Raw genomic sequence first — 22,267 nt, forward strand, 5'->3', positions numbered from 1 at the left:
TGTTGATGAAGCCAGTTTGTGACATTGAGCATGATCCTGCTGGAAGGAGCCATTAGAAGATGGTGAACTGTGGCCATGAAGGATGAACATGTTCAGCAACAATACTCAGATAGACTGAGACATTCAGAGCAGACCTGTCCAGTGTTGGTGAGTCCGTGTCCACTGCATGAATAAGCAGGTGTTCCTAATAAAGTGCTCGGTGACAAGCATCCTCTTGTGCTAGTATGAGTTGACTAGAGTATTGAGTATGACTGTTGTCTGACAGGAGAAAAAGGCAGAGGTACTGTGACACCTGTAACTCCTCTTTCAAGCTACAATAGCAACTCCTGTCGATGTCTGTACAAATATCATGAACAGCTTTGAGTGTGCAATGTAATTCACATTTGAATAATTACTTCTTACTTACTTCTTGAGCCTCTTTTTTTTTTTTACAACCTGCCTAACTGTCTGACTTCTCATGTTTGTCGAATTATTGGACCTGCAGTATTTTTAGTGATACTGCTGAGTTAGTGAATATTATCATGACTGATAGAACTGATGGTCCAATCCACAAAGATTACACAAAAGGAGAGTAAGTGAATAAACAGACCTGCCCCAGTAGCTTTTGAGATATTCATGAAGGTTCCTATTCAGTCTCAGGAAGGACAACAACTCACCTCTGATTCCATTAATATCAGTAGCAACTGTGAATGTTCTGATGTGCCGTCGACACATTCAGACCAGCTGATCCAGATCCAGATCTTCATCCATGTGTAACCACCCCCTCGTCATGTCCTCTCCTCCCCAGACCTCTCAGGAGTTTCTCGCCCAGCTGATGTCTAAACTCGGGGGCAAAAATCCAGAGGAGACGGGCGGCTTCCAGGAGGCGCCGCTGGCCTATGACGCTGTGTGGGCCCTGGCCCTGGCTCTCAACAAGACTGTGGGGCCCCTAAAGGCCAAGGGTCACCGGCTAGAAGACTTCAACTACAACAACCGAGATATCACCGCGGAGATCTACCGAGCCATGAACACCAGCTCCTTCGAAGGAGTCTCAGTAAGTGGAAAAGCCAGAGGAGTCAGAGAGGGGCCAGTGGGAAGGATGGAGGGGGGGGGTTAATACATTAAAACTCTGTGTTTCTCTTTCAGGGTCACGTTGTATTTGATGCTCAAGGTTCTCGAATGGCCTGGACTCTTATTGAACAGCTTCAAGGTAGGCCATAGCACACCCCCACTGTAAAATGGATTTCTTATTAATAATCAGCTGATCAGCTATAATCTGCACTGATCTGGTCCTTTCCCTCAGACTGTGAATATATTGTGTCTGTGTGTGTGTGTGTGTGTGTGTGTGTGTGTGTGTGTGTGTGTGTGTGTGTGTGTGTGTGTGTGTATGTGTGTGAGGAGAAATAACACACTGTTTTATATTTCATGTGGCCACACTATCTTTTTTTTGCATGTGACATAAGAAGTGTAGAAAAACGGAGCTTCTGTATAAAAAAGTTAACAGCTCCTTGAATATTTTATTGATAGTTGGAGAATTTCCTAAAAGCCACTGCCACGTCGCAGCTGAGTTAGTTTCTGCGACACAGAGCACAATCTGCTGTTTCAGTAAAGTCGCCTGATCCTCACTACTGAAGTGACTCACAATGGGGAAATCCAGGAAAGTCTTTTTTTTTTTTCGAAAAGTGCACCATGAATTGATTTACCATTAAATCAGAAATTTTAAGATTCACCAACAATAGTGGTTTAAACCGTCAACCTCCTCCAAATCCGTCTGTCACTTCAGCACCACGGACAGCGTCATGGTTTCATCAACACACAGCACAGTCAGGTTGTGGGCTGGAGAGGGAGGATGGAGGTTAACAACAGTTTGTACATTTGGTCTTTTTGTTAACAAAGGGGGTAACATCCCTACCCCCCCAAGATCACCTCCTGGAACATGAGCCTGGCTCACTACTTACCCTGGTCGTGTCTCAGCATCTTGAGCGCTGCCGGCAACAACTTAACTGGAAAAATCTGTCAAATTAGCAGGTATCTTTAACAAATACTAACAGTATAACTGAGTATAAACAAAATGACAGTGTCAAATATGACAAAAACACCAGCTGACTCTTTAACGTATCACAGGGTACAGCAGACAGACAGTTGGGCTGTGACGGTAGGAAGTTTTAAAACAGAATTTACATCACTGCATCACACTGTCACCGTCGCCGTCGCTGTTTAAAGACCCCGATAAGTATTGTGGTGCTACAGAGATGCTCTGGCCTGCCATGCTTGTTTGGTAGAATCCCCAGCAAAAATCACATCATCATCATTTTTTATATTTTTTTCAGTGAAAATTGAATGAAAAACGACCATTCACATGGAAATCTGACTCATATTGCAATAGCAACATCTGCTTAACTAATCGTAATATGATTTTTTTTTTTTTGCGCATCGTTCAGCCCTTGTTAAAATGATCTTTTGGCTTTTACTAACTGGAGCACAGACACTGAAGAGCAGTGGTTGGCAAAACTGGCCCGAGGCCCAAACTTGCTCTGCGCCCCCTGATGTAGAGAGAATGAAATGAAGCGTATAAAGCTGGCTCCAGCTATGTGCAGTTTGCTTTACAATGAGTGGCTCATTCACAGCACTGTAGCTAGTAATATCCAATCATATTCACTCAGGTATCACGGACACTATAACCTGACACTGCCATCAGGATGAGTTGATATAACAGATTTACTGTCTCAGGAAACAGAGGCTAACAGTGTCTGTATTGTTCAGTCTCCAGCCACAGGAAAGCAGCAGCCTCTGCTCTACAGTAATCACATTATTACTCTGAATGAGCTCTCACGTTGGACGGTTGCATCACTGAGTCTTATCTGTGGTGGTGTGGGGCTGCGCCCGGCTGGCTGCCTTTTGATCACTGAGCCTGTGTTCTCCTATTCACTCTGTCTGTGCTCTGTGTTCCTCTGACAGCGTTGAGATCTGTCGCTGTTGGGAGGCTCTCTGTGTTCTTGGGTCTGATTAAAAATTTAGCTTGTTTTGCCAATTGTCTTTGTTGGTGCCGGCCTCCGTCGACCCACGAGGGGAGGGTCAACGATGAGCCGCGGTTTGTTTGATGATAATTGGAGCTGTGTTGGCCCTGGGCGGTTCTTTGGTCGAGTCTGAGCTAAGTGGAAAGATAGACATGGAAATAAAATGCTCATTCAAGCCTCTTGTCGGCTTCTCAACATAAACATTGATTGGCTTTGGTAAAGTCTTCAGCTCCACAGTTGTAGCAGTAAATACTTGTTACTCAGGCTTGGAAAAGGACAGGAAGAAGAGGAAGTTTGTGTTCCTCTCTGCTGCTGTTGGTTTCTGTGGAGAGAGGGTCTGGAGCCACAAGTACAGTGACTGATCAGCTCCAGCTGCTCTGTGGTAGTGTTTGTGGAAGTGGCTACACTTGTGACACCAACTCCAAACTTCTCCTCACCACAACGTCTTTTCCAGACTGAATATGAACATGTATCTATTTTCTTCCGCTCATCTGAGGTCGGGTTTCGGTGGCAGCAGGTCGAGCAAAGTAGTCCAGACATCCCTCTCCCCAGTAACGTTTTACAGCTGCTCCTGAGGGATCTCGAGGCGTTCCCAGACCAGATGAGATATATAGTATAATCTCTTCAGCGAGTTGTGGGTCTACCCCGAGGCCTGCCGCCAGTTGGTTTTGTAGACGTGCTTGAAAAACTTCCAGTGGGAGGAGTTTCTGCCCCAAGTGAGGGAGTTGAAATACAGTATCTTGGGATGTTGTTGATGAGTGAGGGTAGAATGGAGCGGGAGATCCACAGGTGGATTAGTGCGGCGCCAGCAGTGAAGCGGGTGTTGTACCGGTCCGTTGTGGTGAAGAGGGAGCTGAGACTGAAGGCAAAGCTTTCGTTTTACCGGTCAATCTTCCTTCCGACCCTCACCTGTGGTCATGAGCTCTGGGCCACAGTGTGAACCAGACCACCTCCAACTGCATTTCAGTCACAGCGGGCCTCATTCACAAACAGTGTGTACCAAAGTCTTACGCACAAATCCAGGATTCGTCAATGTTTTCTGTTCAGACTCACCATGATTAAATGCAGCGTCTCTGATCTTCGGTTTAAATGCCGAATTTTACAATGTCAGACTGAATGCTGCCGTTATGAAATCCCAGGCTTCTCCATGTTTGACACTTAAACATGATCCTACATTGAAGCCACTAATGCAGCTGCAGGCTAGCGCAGTGTTTCTGGAGCATATCTACATCTTTCTCAAGCAAATTGAACACACAACACTTCAAAACATGTAATTATTTATTAGTTGTATAGATATTGAATAATGGTTTCACTGTTTTATTAACGTCTTTCATGCCTGTCGCTACATCCTTCACGGCCTCCAGGAGAGCCAGCTGGTTTTGGATAACTTTGTCAGGACGCTGAGACATCGTCCTTCAATACAACATCTTCTGGGCTTACAATAAAATTTGAAGTTTAGTTTGCTATTTTCATTTTAATAAGTATTACTAAGACGTTATTTAAACCTGAAAATCATTGAGGGCAAAGTAAGAGTAGATATAATTAAAAATAGATAAATAAAAAAATACCAGTTAAAAAAAGAACATCAAAAAAACATGATGACTTCATTAGTTGGACCTTTAGGTAACACCCACCAGGGCAGCATGAGCTCACCACTTAAGATGTACTGTTTTCCAGGAAGTTGTTGTTTCACTTCCTGTATTATTGAAGAGACTGCGGCTCTTTATAGAAAGCCAGCGTTCACGCTCTGTGTGCAGGCTGCCACCAATTCAATGGACAGAAGACATTCTCGATGAGCAACCCAGGAATCCAACATAACAAATATATAATTATATGCACGTTTGCTTTCCAACAAGGCGTTGGGTTTGTTCTACACATGCAGCATCATTTCCTCTGAGTTTTATTCCTCTGATGTTGGAAAGGTCTGAAACAATCAAGACTAGGACCTGGATTTATCAAACCTCAGTGAGACTGACAGTCTAACAGTTGTTGTGTGTGTGAGCAATGACACACCTCTATTAGTGACTTCCTCCCACCAACAGCCAGGTGTAGGGCTGCGCTCGAAAAGGAAGGTTCAAACTGAGTGAAATGAGTTGAAGTATCTGAGCAGCAGCCATAAGAACTGGTGCACTTCTCTAAATGATAAGGAAAGGAGTTTCCCATCTCGTCTCCTTTAGCATAGAAACACTGGAGCTTCCTTTACGAAAGGAAAGGAGAAATGACACACACAATTCTCTTCTTTCCTTCACCTCCTGATGTTTTCCATCGAGGCTGAGGAGTGATTAGAGAGGAGATTATTTTGACTTTTCCATTGCAGCCCTGAGTCACTCTTAAGAGCAACTCTCAAGAAATCACATAACTGACGGGAGAAGGAAGAGCCCAGATATAGGCTGTGGTCCAAAATTCGAAATAATCTCCTCTCTAACCACCGACCTATGTCAAACATCATTAGGTGAAAGAAAAAATGTGAGTTTAATAAGAATCTGACTGCACTTACACTAGCATTTATAATATATATATATACTGTATATATATTTTGTGTTTTCTTTGTGGTTTCTTGTCAGAGTGGTTCTTCGGGATGGAGATAAAGATCGCTTTCTATGCGCTTCAAACATCTGTGCGTTTCCGTGATGCTAGTCGGGAGCTTTTTTTTAGACGGGAACTGTAGCTTAACTTCAGTCTCAGGAGGAAGCTCTTCTTCTCCTTTGTGGGACTGAGGGCAGACTAGACACTACACTGACTCATACAGCATCTAGTGTGTCTAAGTGGTATTACAACATGGTGCGGGACGCAGCTAGTTGGTTAGCATGCTCATTTCAGTTGATATCTCTGAAATACAATAGATGGTGGTCTTGGTCATGACATCATCACTGTGGCTCCTTCACATACTATCGATGGTGTTAGTTCATTTTTTGAACATTTTAAACTGAAATTCTGGCCAGATCTTACACATTGCACCTTTAAAGAAGCTCTGGTGTTTGCAGTGCTAACAGAGCTAAGATAGGAATCGGTTAGAGAGGTGGACCAGCTCTGATCATTGCTGCTGTTCAGATACTTCAGATCATTTTACTCAGCCATAGACTGACCCTACATCTACCATATTGTGCATCCTGTAAAAAATCCTTCCTCTGCAGGAACACGTACATGTTCACTTCATTTGTTTGAAATCTTTAAATCTCCAGGAACAACGAACAACAGTCTGGTATATTTATAATATCTAAATACAGAAACAGGGATGAAATAACAGGAAACTGTGTGAACACTGACGAGGGAGACTGTGAATCAGATCAATGTCAGAGTCAGTCGTTTGTTTGCAGCTGATAAATGACAAAGGAAAAGAAAAAGTGCTGTAACAGTGTTTCAGCCAATTTGTCATCATCATTATTATCGTCATTATTATTAGTACCATTTGGGTGAAGGATTTTTGCTTCTATGTTTTGGTGAATACACCCGCCTGGTGTGTTCTGGATTTGAATCCTGCAGTAGACTCCACTGTAACAATTCAATCCAGGATCCAGGAATGACATGTCAGTACTTGTTGATGTGGAGATTTGTCTTGACCAGACTAATCTTTTCCTCATTTGGAATTGTACTGGAAAATGGGTCCAGCGTTCTGCAAGCGTCCACTGTTCTTCTGACATAGATGTCCTCACCAGCTTCTTCTTACTGGGAAAGGAAGTCCATGAGGAGGATCACACTGCCTCCTAACACCCCAGGTCTCCCAACTAACTAATGATCTGGAAGTACCTGTGAAAGACAGGTGTGCCTCCACGGGGTGTATAGCTGCTGTGACTGGGACACATGAGTGGAACAGCAGTAATGTTCTTAGTTACAGCTTTTTGTCTTGTATGTGAGACTGGGAACTTGAAGCCAAGTCTCTTGAGTGGTGGGCAACTGCTTTCCTTGGTTTGGACTGTGCAGAAGACCAGTCAGATGAGATGAAGGTGTTGGAGTCCTGTTTCATTTTACAGTCCAATCACCATCCAACCTGGCAAGTGAGCATGAACATCTTCAAGGAGCTTTTCATGACCACAACTGCTGTGAGGAGCTTTGAGCTCAGTCCACAGCTTCTCTACTGGATCCAGGTCTGGGATCTGACTGGACCACTCCAGAAGGTGGATTTACTCTGATGTTTAGGGTCATTGTCTTGTACTGAGCTTCAGCAGGTGGACAGACACCGTGACATGATCCTGGAAGAGACCTTGATAAACTTGATGTGGAGCAGGTCTAAGTCCAGAGGCAGCAGAGATCCAGATCCTGATGCTCCCTCCACCCTGCTCCACCTGTGGGAGGATGTTTTCATGTCGACGTGCAGACACCTGTTTACTCCACACACAGAGCTGATGTCGTTTTACAGTCCAACCCCAGTCTCATCAGTCCTGACTTGGGACCTTGGCAGAGGTGATACCTTCTGACTGATGGAAAACCAGAGAAGGCGACTGGAGTCGAGTGGAGCCAGTACCATGCAGGTGAAATGGGCTGTTAGTAGAGTTATGTTAGTCGACTGGAGGAATCAGGCCTAATGATTCCCTAACAATTAGGAGTGGAGACCAGTGGGCGGTGGTTTGATGCCCCTGCTCTGTACCTCCTTGTGCTACTGCACTGGGATATAAAGTGTTATTATAGCAAACCACAGGAATGTGCTACAGCTGATGACAGGGCAGTTTCTCACATGGGCAGTTTTTTTTTTTAATTTAAAGAAGCTTGCGGGCATCCCTCTGGCTTGGATTTCATTAATGAAATATCTTATAAAGCGTACTGGCTCTTGGAGTGGAAGGACAAGGGCCCAGGGCATCTGTCTGTCATGGTTTCTCAGAGGAAAATAGAAAGACATGAATGTCAAAGTGATATTTGTATTTGAAGTGAACCAGAGCTTCAACTGGAATCTGAGTCGCGGTACTAGGGAAGCTGGTGTCCTGTGAAAGCGATCAGTGTGGACCTCAAGAAGCATAAATGGATAGTTCAGCATTTTGGGATGTACCCTGATTTACGTTCTTTCTGAGAGTGAGCTGATTTCTACAGATTATTAGAAGAATCAAACAAAGAGAATCAATCCGGACAGGAAGCATCAATAAGATGCCCTTGAGAATGGGTTGATCTTGAGATGAGACTGAACAGAGTTTACTGACCTGACACCAGAGAGATCAAAAGCTTGGTCACCATGAGTCTTGTTCTAATGTTTTGAGAGGCCGAGTGGGTCAATAGGGTCTTTAAGCAGCAACGGTTGAAGGGATGGCAACAGCGTGATGTGATGACATAGATTCTGTATCGAAGCTTCCTACTGTTGCAGCCCAACAGTTGTTGACCCTTTTCTAACAGTTATACTGTTAGTAGTTTTATGGATTATGAGTTTATTTGTTAAAGATACCTGCGAAGTTAATTCATAGACATGTCAGCCGCTGCCAGCAGTACTCACAACACAAGATACTGAGAGGCGACCACAGTAAGTAGTGAGCCAGGCTCATGTTCCAGGAGGTGATCTTGGGGGGGTAGGGATGTTACCCCCTTTGTTAACAAAAAGACCAAAACACACAAACTGTTTTTAACCTCCATCCTCCCTCTCCAGCCCACAACCTGACTACTGCGTCAGGCTGACTGCTGTGTGTTGACGCTATCCATGGTGCTGAAGTAACAGACGGATTTATACAAACTCCACATCTGATTTTGAATTGTCTCTAAAGCAAAGATCAACAGCTCTCAGGTCATTTTAAGAGACATGTTGTAGCAATGTTCAGAGCGACCTTGGTTTCCTGAAGAAGTAAAGTAGCTGTTGTTAGAGTTAAATGTTGTTTAGTCATCTTTGATTTCTATCAGTGAGGTACTGATGCCATATTAGGGACTTTAAGAAGCGAAGGTTGAAGTGATGGGTACGGCACCTGTGTACATTCCAACACATGGTGCCGTAGCCATCACTTCAACATCGCTGCTTAAAGTCCCTAATATGGGGTCAGTACCTCACTGATACATGGTGGCACCAAGGATTTAAAGTCATTGGAAGGATTTTGAAGTGTAGTAAATCCAGCTTTAGTTGTAGTTATAGTTATAGTTAGTAGTCGTGCAGCTGACTTTTGAACTTTTGTTACTCAAAGAAACCAGGTTACATGTATCGTTAATGATCTCCATCCATACTAACTTACCTGAAAACACATATCCATATACAGGTCCTTCATTCCAGCAGCTGTCAGACTCCACAACTCCTGCTCTTCCTGACCATGTGCAAACTTGCACTTTTCATGTACATATCGTGTGTATTGTGTATATTGTATTTATTAGTGTATATTTGGTTTATTTTTGTTGTATATTTCCAAAGATGTTTATTCTATAGATGTTTATTTTTCTGCTGTGGTAAATGAATTTCCCAGTTGTGGGATAAATAAAGTTAATCTAATCTAATCTAATCTAATATCACATGACCATTCGTGTACACTGGGCATGTGCGAGCTGGTGTACTAAAACGGGTCCAACAGAGTTTCCAAAAGTCTTAGTTTTATGGTTAGGAAACTCTGGAGAGTAGACGGTAGGAGTAAACAGAAGATACATCGGAGTCCAGAGTGACCCTCTCTCTCTCTCTCTCTCTCTCTCTCTCTCTCTCTCTCTCTCTCTCACAGGAGGGAGCTATAAGAAGATTGGATACTACGACAGCACTAAAGGCAATCTGTCCTGGTATGGGAATGACAAGTGGATAGGTGAGGGACATTCATCTTCCTCATCCTCTTTATTTTTCTCTTCATCACTGTCTCTTTCCACCTTCTAATCTCCTGTTTTCTCTGATCCTCTCTCCTTCTAATTCCTACTTCCTTCCTCCTTCATTGCCCTCTGTCTCTCCCCTCTCTCTCCTTCCCACTCTCTTCATACGAGGTTGGCTGCAGATGTTCATCAATCAGTCACTGGGCTTTTATTTTAACGTTTCACAGCTCACCAGACATCCGAGTGATTCAGCAGCGAGCGGAGACAGAGTTAAGCTCTGTTACAGGCCAATGTGCTGCGCAGCAACAGTTTCATTCCATTTGCTAATTGAACATGAGAACCAGTTCAAAGCCACAACAGCAATGCAATAAACAGAAGATGCTAGTTGACAGACTAAACAAAACAGGAGAAAAGCAATCAGGGTGGCGGCGTAATGGGACTGGGCCCCATGACCTTGACTTTGAGGAATGAAATTGTGTTCCCTAATCAGTACACAGGGGAGCTGTGTGTGCGTCCACATCAGTTCTGCCTCCCTGAGCACTGTCGAGATGCAGATCTAACAGTGGCTAATGCTCTGAAAACTGTCGAGGATGTTGCAAGTCTGTGAAATGGAAAACGATGCGGTGGCGGAGAGGGGGCGGTGAGAGTGGACTGACCTTCACTTGTTTATTGTGTTTGCTTGTTTGTTGGACTGTCTGTCAATTAAAAGGAGAACATGTTCTCTGTAGAGCGGTGAGTGCGACAGGCTGATGCCACATAGTGAGATTGCCTGAATTTGTGCTTTTGCTTGAGAACTGACGGTATTTTAAAGACTCATTAGAGATGTTCTGACTCCTGTCCTGACTTTGAGTACCGATCTGATACAACTATGTTAAAAAAAAACATTTAACAGCTGTGATGTGATTGTTGTTATTGTTGTATGGCTCAGGTTTCCACTGTCTTTCCACTGTAACATTAGTGTTTTGCTAACAGCTAACATTACACAACAGACCAGAAGACAGTTCTTCTTTGCTGCTATATAGCAGTAGTTGCCAGTGGCTGCACTCTTTTAGAGCAGAGAAGAAGAACTGATTTTAAGGAATTTTATCCAGGTGTGAAACTATAAAATGTATTAATAAATTCCACAGTATTGGTTCAGTGCATGAACTCGCATACTCGCTGATATTTCAGTTAAGAATCAGTGTGGATTAAGGATTGACAGATTATCAACCTGGCAGATTATCGGCTGCAATATTCTGCATTTTTCCCGATTATCGGTATCATTATTTTTTTAACCATAAAATCATTTTTAAATGCGTTACTTTGGCTCTGATGCAGCGGAGGCGCCATGGTAGTTCACCAGGTAGAGTGTGTACTATGTGCTAAGGCTGAGTCCTAACTGCAGCGGACTGGGTTCGAGTCTGGCCTGTGGCCCTTTGCTGAAGTTTCATTCCCTCTCTCTCCCCTGACTTTCCTATCTATTTTCTACTGTTACTGTTGTTTCTATAAATAAAAAAAAGAAAGATACTGTAGGTGTTGCTTTCTATAATTCCATGATCACAACATGTCCTACCACACACTGAGAATCAGCTGAGAAGGCAAGTTGTAATGTGTTTGACGTCCCTCTCGTCTGCTCTCACTGTAAAGATGGGAGCACTGAGACGATGATGGCTGTGTGCCAGAAAAGAGTTTGTGTTACCAAGCCAACAGACAGCAAGGTCATTCAAGTGGCCTCTGGCTCTGGTGTGACAAGACCTGAGGGAGGGCTGGAGGACGCGTCAGCCTCCTGTGGTTTTGGTGTTTGACCCTGCGGCCGTGCCGGGGACCATCTGGACTGATATCTGGAAGTCAGCAGATGCTTTCAGACAGCGGACAAGCTGAGTTGTACTGTAGTTTAATGTGCATGACAGCCAGTCACCCAGAGGCATTCATCAACATGTCCTCCTTCCATCCTGCCGGTGTGGTTGGTCAACAGCGTCCGTCCTGCCGGCGAGCACCAAAAACCAGGATGGTGACGTGGCAGAATTAAGCCTGAACAGGATTTGGTTGTGGATTGGTTGCTACATGCTGATGTGTCACAGCTCTGGGTTCACTTCAAAACATATTAGTTCCTCCATCTTCTACAATCACTACTTCCCCTCCTCTTCTTCCTCTCTCTCCTCTTTAACTTCTCCTCTGTTTCTTTCTGACCTCGCTCTTCTTCTCTCCTTCTCTATTTCACTTTTTATTTCCCACTATTTATTCACAATCTCATCCCTGCTGCTCATTCTTTTGGTCTCCTTGACAACCACTGCTGCATCGCTGCCTCTCTCTCTCTCGTATTGCCGTGGTAACCATTATGGGGGCCAGTCGCCATGGTAACATACTGTCCCGATTCCACCATCAAGGGCAGGGAGAGGTATTAGTGTTGGAGAACACATTCTCCCAAAGGACACTCGCTTACAGACAGACAGATACACACACACACACACACACACGCACACACACGCACACACGCTCATGTACCCTGTATATGCCTTCAGCTAACACTTACACCCACTCACATGCACAAGTGTCTAATCTTATGGTTCTGCCTCTGTACTTTTCCACAGACGTTACAATTGTAAACGAGTTGAGAAAGACATCGTCCTTAAGAATGTACATGATGTGTGTTTGTGCCACACACACCTTTGTTACCTGAGCTGCTGCAACAATGATGTTGTTGTCTTTCAAGGAAAAAGGAATGAGAGTCTGCAGTCACTTAGGCTCAGCTGCGTTTTGAATTGGATGCTAACATCTGCATGCTAACATGTTGAGGTTAACCATGTTCACTACATCAGTTTAGCTTGTTTGATAAATTGAAATTTTGACTGGATGATGATGAAAAGTCAGAGCATCACTGAAGTGATTACAGTTCGTTACGGAAGCTGAGAAAGACCATACTCGCAAATATTTTTTTATCGTTATCGCTCGTTATCCCGAGATAACAGAAAAAAGGAATAACAGAGAAAATTATTTTTTGTTATCCAGAGATAACAAAAAATAGAATAATATCTTGTTATCACAGAATAACGAGCTTTGTTATCTTGAGATAACGAGATAAAAAAAATATTTGCGAGTATGGTCTTTCTCAGCTTCTGTAGTTAATCCTGAGGGGGACGTAGATGTCTGAAATTTCATTGCAGCTGTCGAGACATTTCACTAAAAGCCAAGAGTGTCAACCTCATGGTGCTAGAGGAAAAGTCAGGGCGTTGCCAAAGTCATTAGGCTTCATTGTCTGGGCAGCGTGGATACAGTATGTGTACCTGATTCCATGCCAGTCTATGCTGTACTTATATTAATAGAAATACTGACCCTGCCTTCCCTAGATCCCCCAGCATCAACCCACTGAAGACACTCGTCACATCTTGCTGTTCTCATTAAGTTTGTTGTTTTTAACACACATCTTAAAAGTATACATTCAAAAGACTTGTTTGTATCTTTACTTTCTATGCAAGAAAAAACATTGCTGAAATGGATAGACTGCAAACCTCCAACAGTAGCTGTGTGGCATAAGGTTATTTTTGATATATTACATATGTAATATTTGTTATAGACATATTTGTGGCCCCCAGAGGATGATTTATAATATAATGTTTCTAGTGACTTAAGGGGCCATTTCTAAGTTTTCTCTGCTGAATGTGGTTTCTTGTCAGGTGGTGGTGATTGTCACCTGACAGGAGCTTCAGCCATTGTTGTCTTTATAATCCAAGATGTTATAATACATCCTCTGAGTGGCTAGTTCGTCAGGACAGACTGGAGGCCACAGTGAGTCACTATAGGAAACTGACAAAATGGGCCGGGGCTAGCTGATTAGCATGCTAACTTCAGTAGAATAAAAGATTAATAGAGTTAACATTGGTGTATCTTTCCTCCTCTGGAGACAGCTGTTGGTGAGGAAAGGAATGAAGTTTGATTCTGAACCCACAATGTTTCTTGTGTACTGGTAAGTAAACAGCTGTTAATGCTAACGATAGCTATGTAGCAATATTAAAATGTACAAATAGCTCCTTTAATGACCTTTCCCCCAAGTATACACGCAGGTCAGCACCTGCAATCTGACTCCAGTCCTCAATGAAGTTTGGATCCCAGTCAGCTGGTCAGACACTTTCAGAGCCAGTATGAACTGTTTTCATGTACACACGGACACCTGGCTGTTGTTGTAAGACTGATTCAGACAGCCAGGGTTTCATACGTCACAAACCTAAGGAACCAATCCTGTCACGTTGTGAAACCTGAAACCTTGTCAGTACAGAGAGAGAGTTAGCATTAGCACAACCACTAACACTGTGTCAGCCACTGCCAGTTACAAGCTAACAAACTACATAAACAAATACAAGATGCTAACTACGCTAACCGTTCTGATCCGTCTGCTAGTCTCTGGTTCTGGTCTCAGACTCCTCCTCTGAGTCTGGGTCTGACTGAGGCTCAAACATGTGGCTGAGTCTCTCTGATGTTTCCTCCTCTAACCATCTTCATACTCTCTGCTCTTTCACCTGTCCACCTGGAGCAGGCAGGTGGTGGGCGGGGCTCAAGGCCTGATCCAGGTTTCTTAATCAGGAAGTAAGATGAGATGAGCTTCAGACCCAGATTTTGATTTTTTTTTTTTTTCACTTTTTAAGTTGAAAAATCACATTCAACAAATTATGAATCACAGCAGAGGATTTTTACAGAGTTTAAAACATGGAGAAGAACTTTAATGTAAAAGTGTCACTCTGCAACACAGGGACAGACAGTTCTCACTCCATGAATGAATGAATTCATGTAAATGCACCTCCTCAAATGTAACATGACCCCACTTTTTCTGATGTAATCTACAGAAAAACAATATTGTCTTATACTATAGTTAGCACTTACCACAAATGTTCAAATAGTGGTTTTGAGATAAGCTAATAGCAAAATCAAGCTCATGCTACAGACTGACTGTAATTAGGTGATGATAACAACAGTAAGTGTGATAGTAAAGGATCATTTTTATCCACCTCTGTTTTGAAAGACTTCTCTTCCTGCCTCACAGTTTTTTGCGTTGTGATCCCTGAGTCTGACATGAATCAAAAATAGCTGCCGTGTGAATATCAAACATGAGCTTTTGATGTCAGACTCTCAAAGTCGTCCTCTGCATCCAACTCTGAAGTGTGACACATACGATCCTCGGCTGCACATGAACCAGCAGCCTCCACAGCAACACGTTTGTGAGGCAGGAGAAGCTCCTGTTACTATTCTGACCTTAAGACTCCATGGCAACATGGTTGTTATTAACATCTCATTCAAACACGCCAAGGCTCACAGATCTCTCACTGCATCGCCTGGGGCTCCTCTGTCACCGCTCAAGCTTCAGATGCTCTTAAAAACACAGCTAAGTAGGCAACACTGAGCACACACACACTCCTATTCTTACACATGCTCCGCCACGCAGAGCCCACGTCGTAAATGAAATGTAAATTTAATGGAAGCCAAATCTCCTTATATTCCTGCTCCAGTTTAGCAGACGAGCGCAGTATCTGTGGTGAAAGATATCAGCCAACAGCTGCCTGCTACTTGCAGATACATGTGAAATAACAGGATGTGTAACTGCTCTGCTTTTTCTCAAGCATCATACCTGCTGCTCCAGTTACAGAGAAGTGTCAGTGTACATGTATGCTGTGCGTGGGCGGCTTACAGACATTTTTCCCCTGGGGACTGTGAGCAGCAGAAACTGTAAGGCTGTGTGTGTGAAGATGGCGATACCATTTTGGCCTTCACACCTCCGTTTTATGTGTCACCATGGCTGATCATACACTACAAGTCATGTCATGTCATTGACACAAGGGTGTGTGTAATCCAGCTGCACAGGAGTACTCCACTCATTTAGCACTGCATTCTTGTAACACAGTCATACTCAGATCCAGCAGGACCAGAAATATCCTTTTTTCCACACATTCCTCTGCCTTGTCAAAACCCGGTGCCTACATTACCCACAATGCAACCTGACTGGTGTCAGTGTTCTCAGAGATCTGTAAGTGTCATTCCAGTAGCAGCTTATGTATCCCAGAGGTTCTAGCCTCAAGCAGAGATCAGAGTTTGATGAGTAAAAGTTAGTGGAGTTCGCCTTTAAGGGCAACACACAGTGAACACACCTGAAAACACCTGAGCCCATTGTTTTTAATTAAAGTCCACAAACTGGTGGTGTCATGACATGTCGTCGTGGGTTCACTTGACATGATACTTCACAGGAGCTCGCTCAAAGTTCAGTTCACACCAATTAAAATTAACTAGTTTGTAGAGCTACCACTAACAGCTATTTCTATCGATTAATCTATTGAATATTTTGATCAGTCTAAACGATTCATTTTCCTCCAGAAAACTGACACTCTGACATGGTCACTAAGCTCAGATTCAGGCCTAAACATTTCCTCTAACACTTATTCAGTGTAACTTCTCAGGCAGCAGCAACCACTTTATGACTTTATGAGTCTTTATCAGCTACAAGGACCAAAGATATTAAAAAGCTCTGTCTACTAATGAAGAGACACTTACACATGAAGTAATCCTTCACATGTTTGTGCGCCATCAAAAATAATAATCACAAAAGAACACAGGTTAAACCAGACTTAGAGTGAAGAGATTTGAACTGTGATGTGCTCATCTTCCCAAATGATGATCATTTATATATGATGATCATGTGTGTAGTTTGTCTGTAACCCGTGCTGTGGAAATGATTGACCTGACATTTAAGGCATTGAAAAAGGAGCTGTCCATGTCACTTTAGTATTTATTAAAGTTAATAATAATAATAATAATAATAATAATAATAATAATTCTTTATGTATTTAGTACTTTAATACACAGGTCGCAGCTCAAAGTGCTTTGACAAATATAAAAGGAGAAAAGGAGTTAAGATAAAATAAAATAAAAAATAGTAAAAAAAATAAAAAAAACTAATAAATAATAGATAATAAAAAAAAAATAAGTCAAAGTTAACATCTTTGACCGTGTTCTGACTGTCAGTGTTACAGCACCGCTCTCCTCTACAACAGCTGAGCACTGCAGTGCAGCATTTCACTCACACGCCAGTGGAAATGAAAGAGTGTGTGTATATGACTGGGTCTGTGCGTTGGTGCAGCTGAGTCTTGAGTTCTGATGTCTCACTTAGCTCCAACGCTTTGACAGTGAATGAGTGACGCAGAGTGGTTGTGTATGCATACACACACATGCACAGAGTATCTTCTTCTTTGGTTTCATTTTGTGGTACGTCAGGACACACAGGGAGGTGTGAGCTTCAGCATGAATCGATGGAGGACAGTTTTTGGGGTCAAATACAGCAGCTACTGGAGGAGCTGGTTTCAGGTTATTGGAGGTTCAACCGGTTATTAAATCCAAGGTTTCTGTCATCAGGAGTGTGTGTGATGGAGGTCCATGTGTGAAGGCTACCTCTGCTCTCACTATATAACCAACCTCCCCTGTCCATGCCAGACAACCCTGCTGTATCTGCTGCTGTCCGCTTGGTCCTGCATCTGCTAAGACGACCTGGGTATTGTCTTCTTCGACCCCCCCACCCCCTGTGACTGTCTGTCTCCCCCAGGATAGCAAAGGAACGCAGAGGAATGGTGGGACCACAGAATACATCCACTTCCTGTCTGTCTGGCCCAGCGTTTGACCCACACTTTTTCCTCTGGTCTTTGTTCTTGCACTCACGAATATGCTCCTCCCACCTCTACACGTCATCTTTAACAGAAGAAGTGCAGCAGACAAAGCAGCTCTTCTTCTTGCATGGATGTCACCTACCGTGCATGTATGGAACTTGTCCTCCGAGAGAATAAATGACCGTGTGTCCGTGGTGTCTGCAGCTGTCTGTGTATGCGTCCATAAGCCGGTATAGCTGAAGGCAAAGCCAGGCTAGCTTGCTGGGAGCTAACGTTAGTGCTAACTTGGTTTGTTGAAAATTCCGAACAGCAGCTTGAATGAAATTACAGCCAAATGCTTTCAGAGTTTACCAGGAAGTCCAGCGCTGCCACTAGAATTCACTTCACGCTCTGTTACGAGACAATTTTTTAAGTTGATGAATTAAAACAGTAACGGAGCATTATAATTTGAAGACAGGCTCATTTTAATCAGTAGTCTGTTTGCTGCAGCGGTCGTGTTTACTTCTTTTCACTTCAAAAATCAACTTAATATGGAATTTACCCAAAACATACACCTGTATATGCCTGTCTTTAGCAGCCGTGTAGAAGTGACTGGTCTGTTTGTGTTTCGAAGGCATTCGCACTCTAACACGCTATAATTTACTCCTGCATTTACCAGCTGTTATTTGCCTTAATTGCTCTGGGCAGGTTTATATTTATGAAACTGTGACATGCACACTAATGGATTAATTGATCGCTGTGCGCTGAGGGGAGGCTTGTTTTGATTTCATATATATGCTCGGTGTCAGACGAGATTGTTTTCATTAGAGGTGAAGAGAAGCCTGAGATCAGCCCACAGCTACTCTCACACGGCGTACTCTCCTCGCTGCAGCCGGAGGCGATCACAGACCCTGGAGGGCCACAGGCAATTTACAATTTACAGATGTCCCCTAAATGCCTCACATGCAGGCAATGGGTAGACGCTAGCTAGCACATGATCAGGGGCAGCAGCGCTGTGTAGTGTTTTTATTGAAGGTTTAAGGGGGTTTATAGACGTCATTGCAAAATGTGCCAATATGAGGGGCCGTTCGGGGGCCCCTTTTCCCCTAAGAGGCCCCAAATATTTGCCTGGTTTGTCTCTCCTGACACCTCTGTGCACGTCTGCCTGCAACATGTACAATATCCAGTTGCAATATGGTTGTATTTAAGCCACTTACATATGTAGCGGACTAGCTATCCAGGCTAACTGAAATTAATCTGATGCATCTCTGTTTAAAAACATTCATTCATATTGAGTCGGTCCTTCTTGCCTCTTTGTCATAAAGGTTCTTTTCTTTATTTCTCAAATAAAACCTTGGGGCTGGATCACAGAAACCTCCTAACGAACCTACCTTAACTGTTTGGTAACCATGGTGATTAGGGTTAGGACCTGCTAGGACAGCTAGGAAACGTTTACAGCCGATGTTGGACTGAGTATCTAGGATTTCCTAACCTGGGATAAGACAGGATTCCTAAAGTTAGTCAGGATTTGATTCTGTGATAACATGAAACAGGAAGTTACTGTAATACGGCTCCTGGTCTTTCACTGGGGAATGATTTGCTGTCATTTGCCCACGTGGTCTTCATCAGGACACTGTTCATCAGAGCCTGCTCAGCTTCATCATCCTCTTTGCGTGTAGAAACAGAAGCTTTGACTCTCTTACTTTGATATCAGCGACTTTCAAATAGATTTATATCACAGCCGATGTTTTATCTCACACTGATGAGCATATCAGTATTTCACAAGTTGGTACAGTCTCATTTCCCTGAGCCCTGTGCATTGCTCTGATCAGACCTTGTGCTTCATCACATCAACATTGCTTTGTAAAACAGGGAAATAGTCCATGAATAATACAAAGTAGAGGTCAGTGGATGAAATGAACCGAGAGCTGAACAGTTGAGCTCTGTGTGAACGTTAACTGAACCTTGGTAATGTAACTGTGCACTGTGTGGGATTCACTCACAAACACGAACAGGGCTGGGCGCCGCTCTGAGAGTTAGATCAGAGGTCAGAGCAAACACTGGTGATGCATTTAGCTTTTTCTGCTCTGCTAACCTCTATCACCTGCTCCGTTCTGTACAGTCTTCCTTCATCCTTTACATCATCATCCTCTTGTTTTCCAGGCTCAGGACCCCCTGCAGACCAGACGGTGGTTATCGAGGAGTTTCGATACCTCTCCCAGAAGCTCTTTGTGACTGTGTCTGTCTTCGCCGGGTTGGGAATCCTGCTTGGAATCATCTGCCTCACCTTCAACATCTACAACAGCAACGTCAGGTGCAGAGGCTCGTCCGGACTAATCAATATTCTTATATGAACAACGGCTCAGTCACTAATCAGAATCGGAAAAAAAAACTTTATTGATCACTGCAGGGAAAGTGCTTTGTTACAACTGCATGACACACAATATAAACTACTGCCAGACCTCTCAGCAGGTCCAGGGTGTCTGGACAGCAGACAGAGAGAAAGACTACTGTATGCATAGAGTTATATACTATAGGAACTATTATACAGTAATAGACCATAATGCCTTTCTGCAAAATAATTGTTACAATACACAAAAGTGGACTGCACATAGTTGCACAAAGCAGTTTTCGAGAAGTGAAGCCGCCCGTCCCACAGCCTGATACCTCTGGAACACCTGCAGAGAATTTCTTCAGTTGCGTCACAAACTCAAGAATGAACTGACGAGAATGTGAATAGGTTTTAAACACACATTTACCGACTGAAGCGTCTCACTCAGAGGAATAGCAACCGGTGGATGAGACGCGACAGACCCACCTACGAGTCTGTGCGCTGGCTAAAAGCCTCGCTCTCAGTTCAAACAGAAACACACTGTCATCTACTGGCAAAGAGCTGGGGGGAATTGGCGGGAGAGGGGTATCAGATATAATATACAGAACTTAATCCACATGAAAACACTTTCAAGGTAAAAAAGATGTGAAGGGGGCTGGTCCTGACGGACAAAAGGCACAAGTTAGTAAAACCAGTGTGAACTGTAGTCTGTGAAGCTTGGTCTCTGTCTCAGGACCAACACTGTGATAATTATGCTAATCTAATCTGTGGAGTAATTACAGAGCTCTGTGTCTATGTTGATGGTGTGAGGCAGACCGCTGGATCCAGACTGACTATAGTCTGGATTCCTGACACACAGATACTATTCTGGACTGGGTGATGACTGAACATGACAGTGAGGGCCTTGTGTGTCTGTTTTATATGTGCACTGGGAGATAGAGCCTGTGACGGACACAAATACTCTGCTGAGCATGTGTGTGTGTGTGTGTGTGTGTGTGTGTGTGTGTGTACACTTGTGCAGTCTGTCTTTTCTCATTGTGACCCTGAGATTGAATCTTTGTTTTTCTGGTTTGGTTCGACCGTTAATATCAGCTGGACTGTCAGTGGATGTGTGTAAGTGTTTGAAGTGTTCACTGTTGGTGTGTGAGCTGTAGCTGTAGAATAAACTGAGCCGACGTGTGACAGATGAAAGCAGGTGAAAACCTTAGTTACAGTGACAGCAGCGAAAGCACGTGACACGTCACCTCCGGTGTGAGAGAATCAAACAGCTGACTGCGCTCTCGGCGAATATGTGTGTGTCTGTGCTTCTGCTTCAGGTACATCCAGAACTCTCAGCCATACCTGAACAACATGACCGCGGTGGGCTGCATGATGGCTCTGGCTGCTGTCTTCCCTCTGGGCATCGACGGCCTTCATGTCCACAGGAGGCAGTTCCCTGTGGTCTGCCAGGTAGGTCCAGTCCAGGTGCCGTGCTTTAGTCTCACACATTAAACTGAATGTCAGGTCCCGGTGGCGAAGAGGGACGGGTATATAAGATTTGAAAGGTAATTTAACAGAACTCTTATTGATCTGGTCCTTTAACTTTACTCTTATGGATCCGGTACTTCAACGGTTCTCTTATTGATCAGTACTTTAAGGGAACTCTTATCGATCCCGTCCTTTAGCTGTTCTCTTATTGACCAGTACTTTAACGGTTCTCTTATTGATCCAGTCATTTAACGGTTCTCTTATCGATCAGTACTTTAATGGTTCTCTTATCAATCTGGTTCTTTAACGGTTCTCTTATTGATCCGGTACACTAACACTTCTCTTATCTGTACTTTTTGTTATTTTGTAAGAGAAAGAAAAAACTAATGAAGAACAGAAGGAACTTTATTTTCTCACATGTGCTCTATTAACATTCTTGACTAATAACCTTCAACAGCACTGAACAAATCACTGTTATAGACTGATTTGATAATGCTGGAAATGTAAAACAAATGTTAGTAGTGTAGTAGGAGTGACCTTTAGTTCTCTCCACTGTCACTAAGAGCAGGGTCACAGGACACACACACACAGACACACAGAGAGAGAGAGGTAGAGAGAGGTCTCCTCTGTGTTGGGAACAGTGAAAATGCATCATAGATGAATGTCTTCATCAGAAACAGAGTTGGTGAGATAAGATGTGAAAGAGAACGTTTATGTCGCAGTAATAAATAATAAATCTTTTTTCCTAATTTCTCCAGTACAGAGATCAGAACCGATAACGTCAGAGCTTACAGATACCACAGTCTTCGAACATGAAGATCTGTTTAATTACCGAGTTTCAGTACGTACTGATAATTCTCACTGTCAGTTTGACTGATGGTTCCAGTGATGAGAGCTGCACATCACAGATTAACGAGTGTCTAACAAAACAATCCCAACTCGAGACCCACTGGATCGTTTAAGCATATTGCCTATATTGTCTTCATTAGCAGATGGAGTTCTCTCAGTTGTCATGGAGATGGATCTGTTGACATGTGACCTCAGTAGCTGATGTTGATAACCTGATGAAGACACTTCTCTAAAGAATGAGTGATCAGTAAACATGTTTGTAGCACGTATCATTACACAATATCCTCAGGTGTAGGAGGCTTCAGTAACAGGCATCCTGAGTGGAGCAGGGGTGGGGT

At 43.4% G+C, this 22,267-nt stretch overlaps 1 protein-coding gene across 1 annotated transcript in view; it reads left to right on the forward strand.

The window, feature by feature from the left end:
* The window catches only part of LOC111645618 (gamma-aminobutyric acid type B receptor subunit 1-like), a 72,841-nt gene that overhangs the window by 29,657 nt on the left and 20,917 nt on the right, over positions 1 to 22,267 (forward strand). Inside the window, exons 7-11 of the mRNA XM_023394874.2 lie at positions 788 to 1,033; positions 1,126 to 1,189; positions 9,605 to 9,682; positions 19,445 to 19,595; positions 20,930 to 21,062. Coding sequence (XP_023250642.1) covers positions 788 to 1,033; positions 1,126 to 1,189; positions 9,605 to 9,682; positions 19,445 to 19,595; positions 20,930 to 21,062 — 672 coding nt within the window. The remainder of the gene's footprint in view (positions 1 to 787; positions 1,034 to 1,125; positions 1,190 to 9,604; positions 9,683 to 19,444; positions 19,596 to 20,929; positions 21,063 to 22,267) is intronic.

Source organism: Seriola lalandi, unplaced genomic scaffold (assembly GCF_002814215.2).
Source record: "Seriola lalandi dorsalis isolate HSWRI2012SDOR001 ecotype SW California unplaced genomic scaffold, Sedor1 jcf7180002054954, whole genome shotgun sequence".
NCBI classification, from domain to species: Eukaryota; Metazoa; Chordata; class Actinopteri; order Carangiformes; family Carangidae; genus Seriola; species Seriola lalandi.